The sequence below is a fragment of the Oreochromis aureus genome, linkage group 13 (assembly GCF_013358895.1).
Source record: "Oreochromis aureus strain Israel breed Guangdong linkage group 13, ZZ_aureus, whole genome shotgun sequence".
NCBI lineage: Eukaryota > Metazoa > Chordata > Actinopteri > Cichliformes > Cichlidae > Oreochromis > Oreochromis aureus.
The window spans coordinates 8,714,212-8,733,397 of record NC_052954.1 but is presented as its reverse complement, the minus strand read 5'-3'; the positions used below and the strand labels follow the sequence as shown (position 1 = coordinate 8,733,397).

Genomic DNA, 19,186 nt, shown 5'->3' with positions numbered 1-19,186 from the left:
CTTGCCAAGAGTTAAATGCAAAGATTTATGCGAAGATTGATGCCACAGCCAAAAGAAAGCTGTGCCAACTACCACAGCTTAGCATAAGGACCGCAAACAGAATAAAAACAACTCACAAAATAACACTCAAGCAATATGTCTGTGAAGGTTCTCAGTCATCCAGGTCATCATAGTCTAAGGAGCTTGGAAAGAAAAGCGTCTGGACTTCTTTAAGTTGCTTGAAGACGTTTCACCTCTCATCCGAGAAGCTTCTTCAGTTCTAGGGTCAATTGGTGGAGAGTCCCAGATTTAAACCATGTGGGAGTGTCCCCCCAAGAGGGACAAAAGGACCCCCTAATGATCCTCTAACTAATCACACGAGCCAAGGTGTGAAAACAGGTGTAGGTCACAATCAGCCAAAGTTTCGGGTGAGCACATTGTGAAACCTAGCCCCAACCTATCATGTGATTTCCTGAGGTCAGATGGCCCAGGATGTGAGTGGGCGTTAACACTAGATTTACTATCCTGCGCAAATTTGCGTAACTTCCCTAAACCCAATACCCCCTAGAATTACTGGCTTTTTTATTTTCTGGTGCAAGTCCCGAGGTGTTAAGCACCCCTGCTGAGATTTTCACAGGTCGTCAGCTTGTTTCTCCTCCAGCTTTTGTTGTGCAAACCACCCATTGTCCTTGAGGCCTGGCACATTTGCATTTGCTCACTCAGAGTTGCTCAGATCCAAGGCAGGCCAAACCTCTGTGTTACAACTTTCAGAAATGCCTGATAGAAATGCTTCAACTTACTCATGAGATTTTGACCACATTTTTTGCGGAAGTCACAACTATATTGAATGCACGACCGTTGTTGCCAGCTGCAAGAAATGCTGTTCCCTACCAAGGTTCGTTTCAAAGTTTGAAAGACTTTGAAATAAAACAGACTTTGTGTACCCATATATTGTGAATGTCTGTCTTTTGTATGTAGGTTGTAACACAGAGGTTTGGCCTGCCTTGGATCTAAGTAAACAAATGCCAATGTTGCACAAACACACACACACACACACACACACACACACACACACACACACACACACACACACACACACACAGCAAATCTGCATTTATTTGTCCCACAAGTGGAAAATCTGCATTGTCATTGCAAAAAAGTGGACAGAGCTCAGTATAGAAAGTGCACTATACAAACAATCTGGAAACATAAATATGGACACGTGTATTCAAAAATATTGGTGTATGTACACACACACACACACACACACACACACATATCTATCTATCTACGTGTGTGTGTGTGTATATATATATATATATACACACACACACACATATATATATACACATATATATATATATATATATATATATATATATATATATATATATATATATATATATATATATATATATATATATATATATATATATATGATATAGATGTGTCTGTGTGTATAACTAGACTTTATGGTTTAAGTTCATGAACTTATGGCATTCATTTCAATCCTGTTTGTAAGAGCAATCATGTGTCCTGTTGGTGCCATTGTGGATTGCTGGTCAGAAAGTTTTCTGGTGCCACTAATCAAAGAGACAATGCCCGAGATAGATTCATTTCAATTATGCAACACCTTCGATTTGATGACAGGGACACGCGGGCAGAACGGGTGAAAACAGACAAATTTGCAGCGATCTCCGACATCTGGACACGCTTCAACGAGAACTGTGCTAAGAGTTTCACTCCAGGGGAACACATGACCATAGATGAACAGCTGTTCCCTACCAAGGTTCGTTGTCCATTCACCCAGTATATTGCAACCAAGCCAGACAAATTTGGGATCAAGTTCTGGATGGCCACGGATTTGGACACCAAATATGTCTGCAGTGCATCTCCTTACTTGGGAAAGGACCCCAGTCGTCAGAAGGAGAGAGGCTGGCAGAGAACATGGTCATGAAACTGATGGAGCCGTTTTTGGATGATGGGAGAAATGTCACAACGGACAATTTCTTTACTTCACTGTCACTGTCGCACAGACTGCTGCAGCGCAAAACAACATTACTGGGCACGGTGAATAAAGTCCGCGTGAACTTCCTCAACTTGCAAAAGATACTGCAAAGCGAGAGGTATTCTCCACTTCAGTGCTTTTACAGTGTGGTGTAGACGTGTTGGACCAAATAGCACGGATGTATTCTGTAAGATCAGCAACACGCAGGTGGCCAGTAGCGGTTTTCTACAATATGCTGGACCTGGCGCCAGTGAATGCCTACATTTTGTACAAGGCATGTACAGGGTGGACAGGCAAAAGAAGATTGTTTCTGCGTCTTCTAGCTCAGCAACTTCGTTGCCGATTCATGCAGCACAAGGAAATCTTAGCACAGAGGCAGGCTGCTGCAGCTGCTGTGCCAGGGACTGTAAAGACAACACAGTGCCAGGTGCAAGAGAGCTGCAACAGGAATCGCAGCAGATTTACCTGTGCAACATGTAAGAAATTCACCTGTGCCAAATGCAGGGATGATGGACACTGGGTCTGCAAACCCTGTAAAGTTTGAAACGCTTTGAAATAAAACAGACTTGTGTACCCATATATTGTGAATGTCTGTCTTTTGTATGTAGGTTGTAACACAGAGGTTTGGCCTGCCTTGGATCTGAGTAAACAAATGCCAATGTTGCGCACACACACACACACACACACACACACACACACAGCAAATCTGCATTTATTTGTCCCACAAGTGGAAAATCTGCATTGTCATTGCAAAAAAGTGGACAGAGCAAGGTATAGAAAGTGCACTATACAAACATTTTATATATATACATATATACATATATACATATATATATATATATATATATATATATATATATATATATATATATATATATATATATATATATATATATATATATATATATATATATATATATATATATATATATATATATATATATATATATATACATATATACATACATAGTTATACACACACACATACATAGTTATACACACAGACACATCTATATCATATATACACACACACACATATATATATATATGTATATATATATATATATATATATATATATATATATATATATATATATGTGTGTGTGTGTATATATGATATAGATGTGTCTGTGTGTATAACTAGACTTTATGCATATTATATAAGGTGTGGCTATATAAATATATAAATATATGTACAACTCTGTGTATATATGTTTATGGACAGGCATGCAGGCAGGTAAGGAAGGAAAGCAGCCTTGCAGGGAAGGAAAAACTTGAATCTCTCATGGTTAGGGGTTGGGGAGGTGTGTTTGCACAACAAAAGCAGGAGAACAATGGAGCTGACGACCTGTGAAAATCTCAGCGGGGTGCCAAGAGGTGTTAAGGTCGGGGGGAATTTACGCAAATCTGCGCAGGCCAGTAAATCTAGTAGTAGGGACTTGCACCAGGGAAAAAAGGCTCAGTAATTCTAGTGTTAAGGCGTCTGGGAAGTGATCTCAGTATCCACATCTGAACCAAAGAGTAAAACAGTGAAATGTGGATTATTAAATATTAGGTCTCTCTCCTCCAAGTCTCTGTTAGTACATGACTTAATAATTGATCAACAAATCGATTTACTCTGCCTTACAGAAACCTGGTTGCAGCTGGATGATTATGTTAGTTTAAATGAATCAACACCCCGAGTCATTCTAACTACCAGAAATCCTCAAGCACAGGCCGAGGGGGCGTGTGTGGCAGCAATTTTCACACCAGCCTATTAATTAACGAAAGACCAAGACAGACTTTTAATTCATTTGAAAGCCTGATGCTTAACCTTGTCCACCCCAGCTGTAAAACTCAGAAACCAGTCTTACTTGTTATCATCTATCATCCACCTGGGCCTTACACAGAGTTTCTCTCTGATTTCTCAGACTTCTTATCTGATTTAGTGCTCAGCTCAGATAAAATAATTATTGTGGGTGATGTTAACATCCATGTAGATGCTAAAACTGACAGCCTCAACATCGCATTTAATCTGTTATTAGACTCAATTGGCTTCTCTCAAAATGTAAAAGAATCCACCCACCACTTGAATCACACTCTAGATCTTGTTTTAACATATGGCATAGAAACTGAACATTTAACAGTGTTTCCTGAAAACCCTCTGCTGTCTGATCATTTCCTGATAACATTTACATTTACAATAACTGATTACACAGCAGTGGAGAGTAGACTTTATCACAGTAGATGTCTTTCTGAAAGTGCTGTAACTAAGTTTAAGAATATAATCCACCCACTGTTATCATCTTCAATGCCCTGTACCAACACAGAGCAGAGCAGCTATCTGAACGCTACTCCAACAGAGGTCGATTATCTTGTTAATAATTTGACCTCCTCACTACGTACGACTCTCGATACTGTAGCTCCTGTGAAAACTAAGGCCTCAAATCAGAAGTACCTGACTCCGTGGTATAATTCTCGAACACGTATAACTCGTAAGCTGGAGAGGAAATGGCGTGTCACAAATTTAGAAGATCATCATTTAGCCTGGAGAAATAGTTTGCTGCTTTATAAGAAAGCCCTCCGCAAAGCCAGAACATCTTACTATTCGTCACTGATTGAAGAAAATAAGAACAACCCCAGGTTTCTCTTCAGCACTGTAGCCAGGCTGACAAAAAGTCAGAGCTCTACTGAGCCAACAATCCCTTTAACGTTAACTAGTAATGACTTCATGAACTTCTTCACAAATAAAATTCTTATGATTAGAGAAAAAAATTACCAATAATCATCCCACAGATGTAATATTATCTACAGCTACTTTTAGTACCATCAATGTTAAGTTAGGCTCTTTTTCTCCAATTGATCTTTCTGAGTTAACTTCAACAATTAATTCCTCCAAACCATCAACGTGTCTTTTAGACCCCATTCCTACAAAACTGCTCAAAGAAGTCCTGCCATTAATTAATTCTTCGATCTTAAATATGATCAACCTATCTCTAATAATCGGCTATGTACCACAGGCCTTCAAGGTGGCTGTAGTTAAACCTTTACTCAAAAAGCCATCTCTAGACCCAGCTGTCTTAGCTAATTATAGGCCAATCTCCAACCTTCCTTTCATATCAAAAATCCTTGAAAGAGTAGTTGTCAAACAGCTAACAGATCATCTGCAGAGGAATGGCTTATTTGAAGAGTTTCAGTCAGGTTTCAGAGCTCATCACAGCACAGAAACAGCTTTAGTGAAGGTTACAAATGATCTTCTTATGGCCTCTGACAGTGGACTCATCTCTGTGCTTGTCCTGCTAGACCTCAGTGCAGCGTTCGATACTGTTGACCATAATATTCTATTAGAGCGATTAGAACATGCTGTAGGTATTAAAGGTACTGTACTGCAGTGGTTTGTATCATATCTATCTAATAGACTCCAATTTGTACATGTAAATGGAGAGTCCTCTTCACACACTAAGGTCAATTATGGTGTTCCACAGGGTTCAGTGCTAGGACCAATTCTGTTTATATTATACATGCTTCCCCCAAGGCAGCATCATTAGAAGACATAGCATAAATTTTCACTGCTATGCAGATGACACGCAGCTCTATCTATCCATGAAGCCAGGTATCACAGACCAATTACTTAAACTGCAGGAATGCCTTAAAGACATAAAGACCTGGATGGCCGCTAACTTTCTGCTTCTTGATTCAGATAAAACTGAGGTTATTGTACTCGGCCCTGAAAATCTTAGAAATATGGTATCTAAGCAGATTCTTACTCTGGATGGCATTACCTTGGCCTCCAGTAATGCTGTGAGGAACCTTGGAGTCATTTTTGACCAGGACATGTACTTCAATGCACATATTAAACAAATATGTAGGACTGCTTTCTTCCATTTGCGCAACATCTCTAAAATTAGAAATATCCTGTCTCAGAGTGATGCTGAAAAACTAGTTCATGCATTCATTACTTCCAGGCTGGACTACTGTAATTCTTTATTATCAGGATGTCCTAAAAACTCGCTGAAAAGCTTTCAGCTGATCCAAAATGCTGCAGCAAGAGTCCTGACAGGGACTAGAAAGAGAGAGCATATTTCTCCTGTATTGGCTTCTCTTCATTGGCTTCCTGTTAAATCCAGAATTGAATTCAAAATCCTGCTCCTCACATACAAGGTCTTAAATAATCAGGCCCCATCTTATCTTAATGACCTTGTACCATATCACCCTATTAGAGCACTTCGCTCTCACACTGCAGGCCTACTTGTTGTTCCTAGAGTATTTAAAAGTAGAATGGGAGGGAGAGCCTTCAGTTTTCAGGCCTCTCTTCTGTGGAACCAACTTCCAGTTTGGATTCGGGAGACAGACACTATCTCTACTTTTAAGATTAGGCTTAAAACTTTCCTTTTTGCTAAAGCATATAGTTAGGGCTGGACCAGGTGACCCTGAATCCTCCCTTAGTTATGCTGCAATAGACGTAGGCTGCCGGGGATTTCCATGATGCATTGAGTTTTTCCTTTCCAGTCACCTTTCTCACTCACTTGGTGGTCACTTGGTGTTCGCTCGCTTTGTGGTAGAGTATCACTTCCTGTTCCTGCTCAAACACAGTGGTGTTTCTGAGTAGCTTTTCTGCTTAGCAATTTAATTTAAATCTTTTGATACATCCCTTCTTCATAGTATAATCTTAACGTGCTTCATCTGAATCACCCTTTCTGTGTACTCACTACCTAATTTATAGCCAAAGTATTCACTCACTGTCTCTTTACTGTTTCGCTAGCTTAGCTTAGCTCGTAGCCGACTCGTTAGCACCATGGCTACTTCACCTGTCCCTCCTGCACTTTCCTGCTCATTGTGTCAGATGTTTAGTTACTCCTCGGCCTCCTTTAGCAGTAATGATACCTGTAACAAATGTAGTATATTTGCAGCTCTGGAGGCCAGGATTACTGAATTGGAGACTCGGCCGCACCCTTCATTCACCCGTAGCTAGCCAGGCCCCTGTAGCTGGTGCAGCCGAAGATAGCGTGAGGCCCCGCTAGCTGTTCCCGGCAGACCCCAAGCAGCTGGGGAAAGAGGGCGGCTGGGTGACGGTGAGGAGGAAGCATAGTCTTAAACTGAAGCCCCAGGTACACCACCAACCTGTTCACGTGTTCAACTGTTTTTCCCCACTCGGCGACACACCCGCCGGGGTCAAACTCTGGTAATTGGTGATTCTGTTCTCAGACATGTGAAGCTAGAGACACCGGCAACCATAGTCAATTGTCTTCCAGGGGCCAGAGCAGGCGACATTGAAGGAAATTTAAAACTGCTGGCTAAGGGTAAACGTAAATACAGTAAGATCATAATTCACGTCGGCAGTAATGACACCCGTTACGCCAATCGGAGGTCACTAAAATCAATATTGAATCGGTGTGTAACTTTGCCAAAACAATGTCGGACTCTGTAGTTTTCTCTGGTCCCTCCCCAATCAGACCAGGAGTGACATGTTTAGCCGCATGTTCTCCTTAAATTGCTGGCTGTCTGAGTGGTGTCCCAGAAACGATGTGGGCTTCATAGATAATTGGCAAACCTTCTGGAGGAAACCTGGTCTTGTTAGGAGAGACGGCATCCATCCCACTTTGGATGGAGCAGCTCTCATTTCTAGAAATATGGACCAATTTATTAAACCCCCAAAATATGACTATCCAGAGTTGGGACCAGGAAGCAGAGTTGCAGTCTTACACGCCTCTCTGCAGCTTCTCTCCTCCTGCTACCCCCAAAAACCCATCTCCATTGAGACTGTGTCAGCTCCCAAAAGACAAAAACAAACTAAAACCAGCAATAAACAACTTAAACATAAAAATCACAAAGAAAGAACAATACAGTATCCACATCTGAACCAAAGAGTAAAACAGTGAAATGTGGATTATTAAATATTAGGTCTCTCTCCTCCAAGTCTCTGTTAGTACATGACTTAATAATTGATCAACAAATCGATTTACTCTGCCTTACAGAAACCTGGTTGCAGCAGGATGAGTATGTTAGTTTAAATGAATCAACACCCCGAGTCATTCTAACTACCAGAAATCCAAGGAAGCACAGGCCGAGGGGCGGTGTGGCAGCAATTTTTCACACCAGTCTATTAATTAACGAAAGACCAAGACAGACTTTTAATTCATTTGAAAGCCTGATGCTTAGCCTCGTCCACCCCAGCTGTAAAACTCAGAAACCAGTCTTACTTGTTATCATCTATCGTCCACCTGGGCCTTACACAGAGTTTCTCTCTGATTTCTCAGACTTTTATCTGATTTAGTGCTCAGCTCAGATAAAATAATTATTGTGGGTGATTTTAACATCCATGTAGATGCTAAAAATGACAGCCTCAACATCGCATTTAATCTGTTATTAGACTCAATTGGCTTCTCTCAAAATGTAAAAGAACCCACCCACCACTTTAATCACACTCTAGATCTTGTTTTAACATATGGCATAGAAACTGAACATTTAACAGTGTTTCCTGAAAACCCTCTGCTGTCTGATCATTTCCTGATAACATTTACATTTACAATAATTGATTACACAGCAGTGGAGAGTAGACTTTATCAAAGTAGATGTCTTTCTGAAAGTGCTGTAACTAAGTTTAAGAATATAATCCACCCACTGTTATCATCTTCAATGCCCTGTACCAACATAGAGCAGAGCAGCTATCTGAACGCTACTCCAACAGAGGTCGATTATCTTGTTAATAATTTTACCTCCTCTCTACGTGCGACTCTGGATACTGTAGCTCCTGTGAAAACTAAAGCCTCAAATCCAAGTACCTGACTCCGTGGTATAATTCTCAAACACGTAGCCTAAAGCAGATAACTCGTAAGCTGGAGAGGAAATGGCGTGTCACAAATTTAGAGGATCATCATTTAGCCTGGAGAAATAGTTTGCTGCTTTATAAGAAAGCCCTCCGCAAAGCCAGAACATCTTACTATTCGTCACTGATTGAAGAAAATAAGAACAACCCCAGGTTTCTCTTCAGCACTGTAGCCAGGCTGACAAACAGTCAGAGCTCTACTGAGCCAACAATCCCTTTAACGTTAACTAGTAATGACTTCATGAACTTCTTCACAAATAAAATTTTTATCATTAGAGAAAAATTACCAATAATCATCCCACAGATGTAATATTATCTACAGCTACTCTTAGTACCATCAATGTTAAGTTAGACTCTTTTTCTCCAATTGATCTTTCTGAGTTAACTTCAATAATTAATTCCTCCAAACCATCAACGTGTCTTTTAGACCCCATTCCTACAAAACTGCTCAAAGAAGTCCTGCCATTAATTAATGCTTCAATCTTAAATATGATCAACCTATCTCTAATAATCGGCTATGTACCACAGGCCTTCAAGGTGGCTGTAGTTAAACCTTTACTTAAAAAGCCATCTCTAGACCCAGCTGTTTTAGCTAATTATAGGCCAATCTCCAACCTTCCTTTCATATCAAAAATCCTTGAAAGAGTAGTTGTCAAACAGCTAACTGATCATCTGCAGAGGAATGGCTTATTTGAAGCGTTTCAGTCAGGTTTCAGAGCTCAGCACAGCACAGAAACAGCTTTAGTGAAGGTTACAAATGATCTTCTTATGGCCTCTGACAGTGGACTCATCTCTGTGCTTGTCCTGCTAGACCTCAGTGCTGCGTTTGATACTGTTGACCATAATATCCTATTAGAGCGATTAGAACATGCTGTAGGTATTACAGGTACTGCACTGCAGTGGTTTGTATCATATCTATCTAATAGACTCCAATTTGTACATGTAAATGGAGAGTCCTCTTCAGACACTAAGGTCAATTATGGTGTTCCACAGGGTTCAGTGCTAGGACCAATTCTATTTACATTATACACATGCTTCCCTAGGCAACATCATTAGAAGACATAGCATAAATTTTCACTGCTATGCAGATGACACGCAGCTCTATCTATCCATGAAGCCAGGTAACACACACCAATTAGTTAAACTGCAGGAATGTCTTAAAGACATAAAGACCTGGATGGCCGCTAACTTTCTGCTTCTTAATTCAGATAAAACTGAGGTTATTGTACTCGGCCCTGAAAATCTTAGAAATATGGTATCTAAGCAGATTCTTACTCTGGATGGCATTACCTTGGCCTCCAGTAATGCTGTGAGGAACCTTGAGTCATTTTTGACCAGGACATGTCCTTCAACGCACATATTAAACAAATATGTAAGACTGCTTTCTTCCATTTGCGCAACATCTCTAAAATTAGAAATATCCTGTCTCAGAGTGATGCTGAAAAACTAGTTCATGCATTTATTACTTCCAGGCTGGACTACTGTAATTCACTATTATCAGGATGTCCTAAAAACTCGCTGAAAAGCCTTCAGTTAATCCAAAATGCTGCAGCAAGAGTCCTGACAGGGACTAGAAAGAGAGAGCATATTTCTCCTGTTTTGGCTTCTCTTCATTGGCTTCCTGTTAAATCCAGAATTGAATTCAAAATCCTGCTCCTCACATACAAGGTCTTAAATAATCAGGCCCCATCTTATCTTAATGACCTTGTAGTACCATATCACCCTATTAGAGCACTTCGCTCTTGCACTGCAGGCCTACTTGTTGTTCCTAGAGTATTTAAAAGTAGAATGGGAGGCAGAGCCTTCAGTTTTCAGGCCTCTCTTCTGTGGAACCAACTTCCAGTTTGGATTCGGGAGACAGACACTATCTCTACTTTCAAGATTAGGCTTAAAACTTTCCTTTTGCTAAAGCATATAGTTAGGGCTGGACCAGGTGACCCTGAATCCTCCCTTAGTTATGCTGCAATAGACGTAGGCTGCCGGGATTCCCATGATGCATTGAGTTTTTCCTTCCAGTCACCTTTCTCACTCACTATGTGCTAATAGACCTCTCTGCATCGAATCATATCTGTTATTAATCTCTGTCTCTCTTCCACAGCATGTCTTTCATCCTGTTTTCCTTCTTTCACCCCAACCGGTCGCAGCAGATGGCCGCCCCTCCCTGAGCCTGGTTCTGCCGGAGGTTTCTTCCTGTTAAAAGGGAGTTTTTCCTTCCCACTGTCGCCAAAGTGCTTGCTCATAGGGGGTCATATGATTGTTGGGTTTTTCTCTGTATTTATTATTGTGCTATCTACTGTACAATATAAAGCGCCTTGAGGCGACTTTTGTTGTGATTTGGCGCTATATAAATAAAATTGAATTGAAAAATTGAATTGAACTCACTATGTGCTAATAGACCTCTCTGCATCGAATCATATCTGTTATTAATCTCTGTCTCTCTTCCACAGCATGTCTTTTTCCTGTTTTCCTTCTCTCACCCCAACTGGTCGCAGCAGATGGCCCCGCCCCTCCCTGAGCCTGGTTCTGCTGGAGGTTTCTTCCTGTTAAAAGGGAGTTTTTCCTTCCCACTGTCGCCAAAGTGCTTGCTCATAGGGGGTCATATGATTGTTGGGTTTTTCTCTGTATGTATTATTGTGCGATCTACTGTACAATATAAAGCGCCTTGAGGCGACTTGTGTTGTGATTTGGCGCTATATAAATAAAATTGAATTGAATTGAAAACTGGATTATAGACGGCAGACAGTTGGTGTCGTAAGCCACCGCCTCTGTTCAAAGATGGTCACTCACAGTGGAAATAAATGGCCTCTTTTACTCCTCTTTCAAACCATCTGTCTTCTCTGTCCAAAATGTGAACATTGGCACCCTCGAAAGAGTGACCTTTGTCCGTTAGATGCAGATGGACCGCTGAGTCTTGTCCCGTGGAGGTGGCTCAGTGTATGCTGTACAGTGTAGCGAGGAATCCCCAGACCTCTACATTGGAGAGAAAAAACAGCCACTTCACTACATAGAAGAGCCACCTCCACGGGACAAGACTCACTCACCCTCCCACTCACATCCTGGGCCATCTGACCTCAGGAAATCACATGATAGGGTGGGGCTAGCTTTCAGAATGAGCTCACCCGAAACTTTGGCTGATTGTGACCCACACCTGTTTTCACACCTTGGCTCATGTGATTAGGTAGAGGATCATGAGGGGGTCCTTTTGTCCCTCTTGGGGGGACACTCCCACAGGGTTTAAATCTGGGACTCTCCACCATTTGACCCTAGAACTGAAGAAGCTTCTCGGATGGGAGGTGAAACGTCTTCAAGCAACTTAAAGAAGTCCAGACGCTTTTCTTTCCAAGCTCCTTAGACAACACTCAAGCAAAAACTCTGAACAGTCTATATTAATTTCAAGTAGTCTGTTTCAAAGAAAGATGTTCTTCCATATCCCATTTTATTTTCTGATACATTTTTTGCTACTTTTGTCATGTGACAACAGCTTTGAGACACTGTTACAAATAAGAGGAAGCCTTAAAATCCCTCCTTAATCATAAAACTAACAGAGGACAGAACAAAGTCTGCAAATCACTTTGTTCCCATCCTGTTCCAAGCCTAAAAGAAGCACACACAGAGACTTCTCCAAAAATCACAACACAACTTTATGTAGGTTAAGTGTAGCCAGATTCACTTTGCTCTGAAACTTCACATCTATTAAAAAATGTGTGGTAGTCTCCTCATTCAAAAGAATTATGCCCCAAATGCTGAATTTGAGTTATTTAATTCCAGGTAATTTTGTTATGTAAGTACAATGTAAAAAGTTAAATTAAATGGAATCTGGTCAAAAACAAAAATAAACTTGACTGGTATACACTTTATACCAATCATACTTTCCTTAATGATTAATTATTTGAATAAACGAACATTTGATTTTATTTCAGTTGCAGTTTATTCAAAATTATTGCTTCATATTTATGAAGGCAAAGAATCACTTTTTGTTGGAGATAAAGTATCTGAATTTCAGGAGTGGGACCACGCCTCCAAACATGCTTCCGGTTCTCATCTATATATGTCCCCCCCAGTTCTACAAGCTGTAGTTCTCGTTGACGTGCCCCACCCTCCCTCCCCTTTTCAATTCTTTAACTTCTTCACTTCTATTTAGTACATGGGGATCTGCCACGCCGCCAGTCCCCTTCGAGACCTTCCCCAAACTGCAGCTTAATTCATCTCCAAGCCATTCACCTTTATCTACTAAAGCGCTGTCAAACCTCAAATGAGGACGTGGGCCCAGCGAGTGAAAGTGCTCTTTAAACAGTTCATTAAGCACCTGCAGCATCATGCAGCAGCAGGATCCATGTGTGTGTCTCCAAATCAACAGTTTTGCACATATACACTTTACAAAACTTTACAAATATTGTAAAGTTTTGTAAATTATATTTCATGTCACTAATCAAAACACATGGAGGATATAATTGCAAACAGCATTACATTCTTTTCTCTATTTGAGAGAGGTGAGCTGCCAAAGAGTGTCAGTGTATACGCTACAGTCGCTTAATTTGTTACCCGGTGGTTTTCCTCAGGTTGAGTATTGAGCACCATCATAATTGCTGGGACATTTTCCTTTCTAAAGTCACAAATAGTTTTCTGTCATGTCTAGTTTTTCACAGAGTTTCAGTTTTAGAGTTTCACTGTAGGCTATTTGCAGCAGAGATATTTTTAGGTCTATGGATGCTTCCCAAGTACATATAGAACATGACCTCTCAGCAAAGTACCCACTAAAATATAACTATCGCCTTCTTGGTACCATAAGTTACTGTAACTGATAATTACACATGACACACAGACAATAGATTAAACTTGTTTTTATTTATCTATTTATTTGGGTTATTAAGGGACTTTATGGGTGAACTTTTCCCTCTAAAACACACTGCTGCATCTCATGTGCTGGGTAAATTTTAATTGTTTGTCCATCTAAATGAATATGAATAAATTTAAACTACTGTAAAAATATTTAAATGAGTATTACAATACATTACATAATACATTACCTCAGATTTTTCCCTTGTTTCCTGCTATACATTTAGTGTTATTTTACACTTACATGACTGCACTTGTCATGTGAGTTTTCTTTTTGACATCACTGACACCGACGTCTGTTATAACAAGTTTTTATTAATAATTGTCAGATATTTGATCGAGATTCTATAGTGGAAGGGATCCTCTGTTAGGTTTTAGAGGAAAGACCAGCACTCATCACGCCGGATCGCTGTCAGTTAATAGCAAAAACAGAGGCATTTAAGGTGTGCGGTCCAACATGGTGTGGCAGATTTTTGACAGGGGTCGGTGTAATGGTCGGCTGGATATGCCATCAGATGCTGTCAAGAGTGGAAGGACGGGAAAAGAGGTAGATGAGGAGAAATAGGTGGGTTGTTGGGAGGGGAGAGAAATTGATTTGTCTCCAGCTGCTAAGTCTCATTGCATGAGCCTGTCTGACGGGGAGCATTACAGTCAATCACTGTGGATCAACTTGACTGCTGTGCCACACAATCCCCCCGTCTGCCCCCAGACAAATTATCTCATTCACAAGCAGTGCATGATGGGAGAGCCTCGAGAACATTCCATATTAAACCCCTGATTCACGCAGGTGTCTAAGGATTTGCCTTGCAAGGAAAGTGCTGCTTATAGGTTGAGGGGATCCTTATCTTAGTGGCGTCCGTATCCTCAGACTTTCAGCGACTCGTCAGGAATACATTATTGAGAGATTCGAATTTTAATAATGTCAGACATATGAATCTGCCCCTTTATAAATTTTCCAGATATTAGTTTCGGGTGGTATGGGCAATAAATGCCCATGAGAGTGCTATATTCGTCATAATAATCCTTTTAAACCACCCCACAGACAGCGATTCTAAAAGCAGGTAAGGTGTTGCAGCAGGGTTCATATCCAGTGCAGCTCCACATGTTCAAATCATTTTCTAGTTTGGGGTCGTCTGCTGTATCTCCTGCAAAATATTCTGAAAAGTTCAAGAAAATTCATGCAACTGAAATTTCCCCGCAGGCTTTAAGAAAATGACAGATTAAATGACAAACATACATTTGCTACGGTCTGCCCTCTGTTTGCCTCTCTGTTGCTGCTCTGAAACCTTCCTCTAACAGGATTTCTCATTGAAGCTCCAGCAGCTTCTGCAGCACGGTTGCAATGCGCTGAAGAGCTCACACAGCACCTTCTCACCGCAGAGGAGGAGCGCCGCATGGGTCCAAAAGATGATCCTCTTAAATGTGCCAAATGTTAGACGTAAGCAGTAAAGCAATAAAACGAAGAAGTAGGGAAAAAACCCAACACAAATAGCAGAAATTTAATCTGATGTGCGCGTATGTCTAAATGAATAGGAATTAAAGGGTTAAAAAGCTAAATAGATTTAGATTTTTGATAAAGCTTCTGGCTCAGCGGCCTCCTGGGTGACTGTGGTAATTAGTAAAAGCACTGGGGGTGATGCTATGGTAAAGGGCTTTAGTCAATTACTTCTCCGTCCTTCCTTCTCCTCCTCACATTCACCTGCACTCCCTCCTACTTACTAAACCTTTAAGTGTGGAAGGAAAGCTCACACAGAATAACCAAAAGTTGTACCGCATGCATCATACACTGTGTTCTCACATCTATAAAAAAAATCTATAAAAAGGCAAAACATGATGTTTCAGGTTATTTTGAAATGCCTATTGATGAACAGCTAATGAAGGTTTGCAAATGTGTTGATTTACATAGATTCTGAACTGCAACTATCAAATAGTCGATGTTGTCAGACCTCAGTCTAGTCAATGCTGCATTCTTGTGTGAGTGGCAGACATAGTATTTTTGGATAATTAATCCAATAAAACTACTTTAACAAAGCATTTTAAGTAAGAATGGTTATTTCAAAATTAAGTATTTAAACAACTTGGCAATAATGTTATAACAGAAAGCAACTGTTTCTGTATTACCTTAAAACTGCAGGTGCTTTAAACAAATTGAATCAATGCTGACTCTTGTCTCGACATAGGAATCAAACCTTTGCCTCTCAGGTGAAACTCCATTGATTAACCTGTAACACTGCCTGCTTTTTGTTTGTCATAGTTGTTCATACTGTCCGTGATTCATGATATACATAAATATTATGGAGATGTATAACAGGCAGTGTTACAGGTCAATTTCTTTTTTAAATGTTTATTTGATTTATGTCATGATCCCTATTTTTGTGTTTTTACAATTAATACAATACATTACAAATAGACTTAGATATTCACCAGAGTGTTTCTGGGCTAGAGATTACAAGACTGCAGCGGTGACTGCAATGATTCTAGCAAACAGATCAAAACACTTTCTGGTCAGTCTGCTATAGTTCAGTGAGGCTGTTTCTTAATGTCCTGAAAATATCAGACAAGTTGATTAGCCAGACAAGCTCAGTGGGGAAATTCAGGAAATGCCCTACTGAGAGCTGCTGATGACTGACTGTATACTACATATTCATATTAACCTTGAATGTCACCCCTAACAACAACCTCTATCCATCTTAAGTGGTCTCTCTTCAGGAAATTGGCTGATTACAAGGAATTTAAAGTTCTCTAATCAGTGGTTTATCAGTTTTTCACATGAAGTCACTCCTTACTATTCAACACCCAAGACATTAACATGGGCATGTGGGAGAAATCGATAAGGTGATGCAAAGTGTATAAACAGAAAGTCTTGATAGCCATCTCGCTGTTGACGTTGAATAATGCAAACCAACTGTGTTTTTATTTTCATATAAATTATGCAACACTTGCATGATAGTTGCTCCCCTCTGAAACACCTGAGCCTAAACTAGTGTGAGACACAAAGATGCAAAAGTTTACTCCACAGTAAACTCCACGTAGCTCACACGTGCCCAAGAGAATGGCTGGGTAATCTGACAAACACATATTTGGCTATTTAAAAGCCACTAAGAATTTTATTTTGTTTCCATGTCAAGCTAACAATACTCGTTATCCCACAAAGTCAAAGGGTATGGAGGAGCGGTCTCCAACCTTTTTTGCGCCACGGACCGGTTTATGTCCGAAATATTTTCACGGACTGGCCTTTAAGGTGTCGTGGATAAATACAACAAAATAAAACCAGTACTGGTACCAAAAAAAGGAAGATTTATTCATAAGACATGGGGAAAGACCCAGAGAAACTGAGTTAATGATAAAACCGATTAAAAAAACCCCAATAAAAACCGATAAAAACCCTGAAAACCATAAATTTCACACCCGAGCCTCAACTCTCGCGGCCCGGTAACAAACGACTCACAGACTGGCCCGGGGGTTGGGGACCGCTGGTATAGAGGATGCTATGTTGCTAGCTCTGCAAAGTTAGCCTATCGCAAATATGCCACATATTGTTAGCTGTTAGCTTTAGTACGTGCATGAAGGTACTTATCCATAGTTTATTACTAATCACTGTACTGCTGACAATGAGAAACTGGCAAAAGGTTTTTCTTCCACCTATAAAGCCAGTGAAAAAAAAAAAACCTGTTTGTGAAAAACTACTTCTCACTCCAAAGTGAAAGTGCTGGTCTACCACTGCCTCCATCTGTTAGCTAGTTTATGTTATGGTGTGACTTTGTTGTTCTAACAACTGTGAAAGCTAATGTGCTAAATCCTCAAAGTCACACAATATTGGGAGTGAATATGAAGCTATTTATACAGTGCTTTTCCAGCCTTGCTGATCAGTCAAAGAGCTTTAGATTACAAGCCACATTTAACCACACATTCATACAGCGTTTTACTCTATATAGTTTAAGCCCTTTATCGGCCTTATATCCATGATATCATCAGTCAGCCTAATAGTTGTGTGTTTAACCAGTGGGAGGAAACTGGACTACCTGGAGGAAACCTATAAGGGCACAGTGAAAAACATTCAAACTCCATACAAAAAGACCAGTAGATTCAAACCAAATCAACAGTGCTAATCAATGTATAGTGCACGACACATAAAATAGACAACACAATATAAGACCCAGGGGTCTGGGGCGGGACCCTTACTTATAACTGAGTATATCGATCATCGCTGTATTTGTATTTTTACTCATCTGAAGACTTCTTTCGTCAAAATGTGAATGTATAAACCCACTATGACAGTATATCTCGACCTCAGTCAAGTTGTGTATATACAAAAAAATGAAATAAAAAAGCAAATAACTGCGCAGTGAACCGTCCTTGGCCTCTAAAGGCACACACGAAGCAATCAAAAAAGACCACAGAAAAGTACCACACACCCACACAAACACATAAGTGCGCACAAATGTTTATGAACTTTCTGTTGAGCGGCATTCAGGGTTGGGAAGGGTTGCGAGGACATCTGTGCTTACCTCAATAGGGGCTGTTTAGGGCGCGGAGGCGGGTCACTGTCTTGACTCTGTGGAGGCTTCTTGGTCACCTGTTTATAAATGTTCCTCGCCGTCACCCCGAGCCACAGCATGGTTGACAAAGACGAGTAGTGCAGCACGACCCCGACCTGAGATTGGGTGACGGAGGGTGCATCAAGTTACTTCTTTGACTTTGCTGAACTTTTGCTTATACATAATACTGTAAAGTGTGTCTCTGTGAAAAATGTCAGACTTCATTATATCCCTGTAACTCAAAGAAGAAAAGTGTTCAGGATGAGCTGCCACTCCTCTTGAAAAAATAACCATCAATGTCACTCCAAGGGTGTCTCCACAGACGTTTTCCTTAAAGACCTGGCTGCTTTGTGTTATCCTCCACTAAAAGACAATAGTAGAATGATGGAAAGACAGGTTCAAAAAGTGCTATTGAATCATCAAGGTTGTCTAGGATAAGAGCAGCATAGTGAGGTTATACTGGTGGATACTGAGCAGCTCCTTATCAGTTGAGTTAGAGGACACGAGGTGTGCACCGTGAATAACAAACCTGAATATAAATGATAGTCACGTTGACAACTATCAGCGTGTGATTGTTTTTCCAAAAACGCACTGTACACATATCTCCGTTCCTCATGTTTTAATATTCATGAATTATGTTTGAATGGGGAAACTAATCTAACTTTGTTTAAAGGCTTTGCTAGCTCACAGACAGAGAGCACAGACATGACAGTTGCAAAAAAAAGACAGAAAGGAGAATGGATAGAGAAGATTAAAATGCACTGAGCCTTTTCTCCAACCAGTCAGTGTGTTCATGATGTACTGGCAACCCGAGGTACCCAATCAAATGGCTTCTCTCCAGCACGAAAGGCCTAGGGACTCGAGCTACCACAGTCCAGATGCTAATTGGAAGTGTCCTTGAGCTGGTTATAGAGAGCAGAGAGTGGGTGGTAAGTCAATCACAGCTTCAGAGTCCGCACTCTTCAGAGCTTCATTAGTGCCAAGAACAGACAGAAGGGAAGTGTGTTTTTAAATATGGGT

General features: G+C 40.5%; 1 protein-coding gene across 1 annotated transcript in view; it reads right to left on the bottom strand.

Annotated features, from left to right (window-relative positions):
- Positions 1 to 19,186, bottom strand: part of LOC116309656 (adhesion G protein-coupled receptor A3) — a 202,889-nt gene that overhangs the window by 7,461 nt on the left and 176,242 nt on the right. The window contains exon 17 of the mRNA XM_031726320.2: positions 18,137 to 18,282. Within this exon, the coding sequence (XP_031582180.2) occupies positions 18,137 to 18,282 (146 nt within the window). The remainder of the gene's footprint in view (positions 1 to 18,136; positions 18,283 to 19,186) is intronic.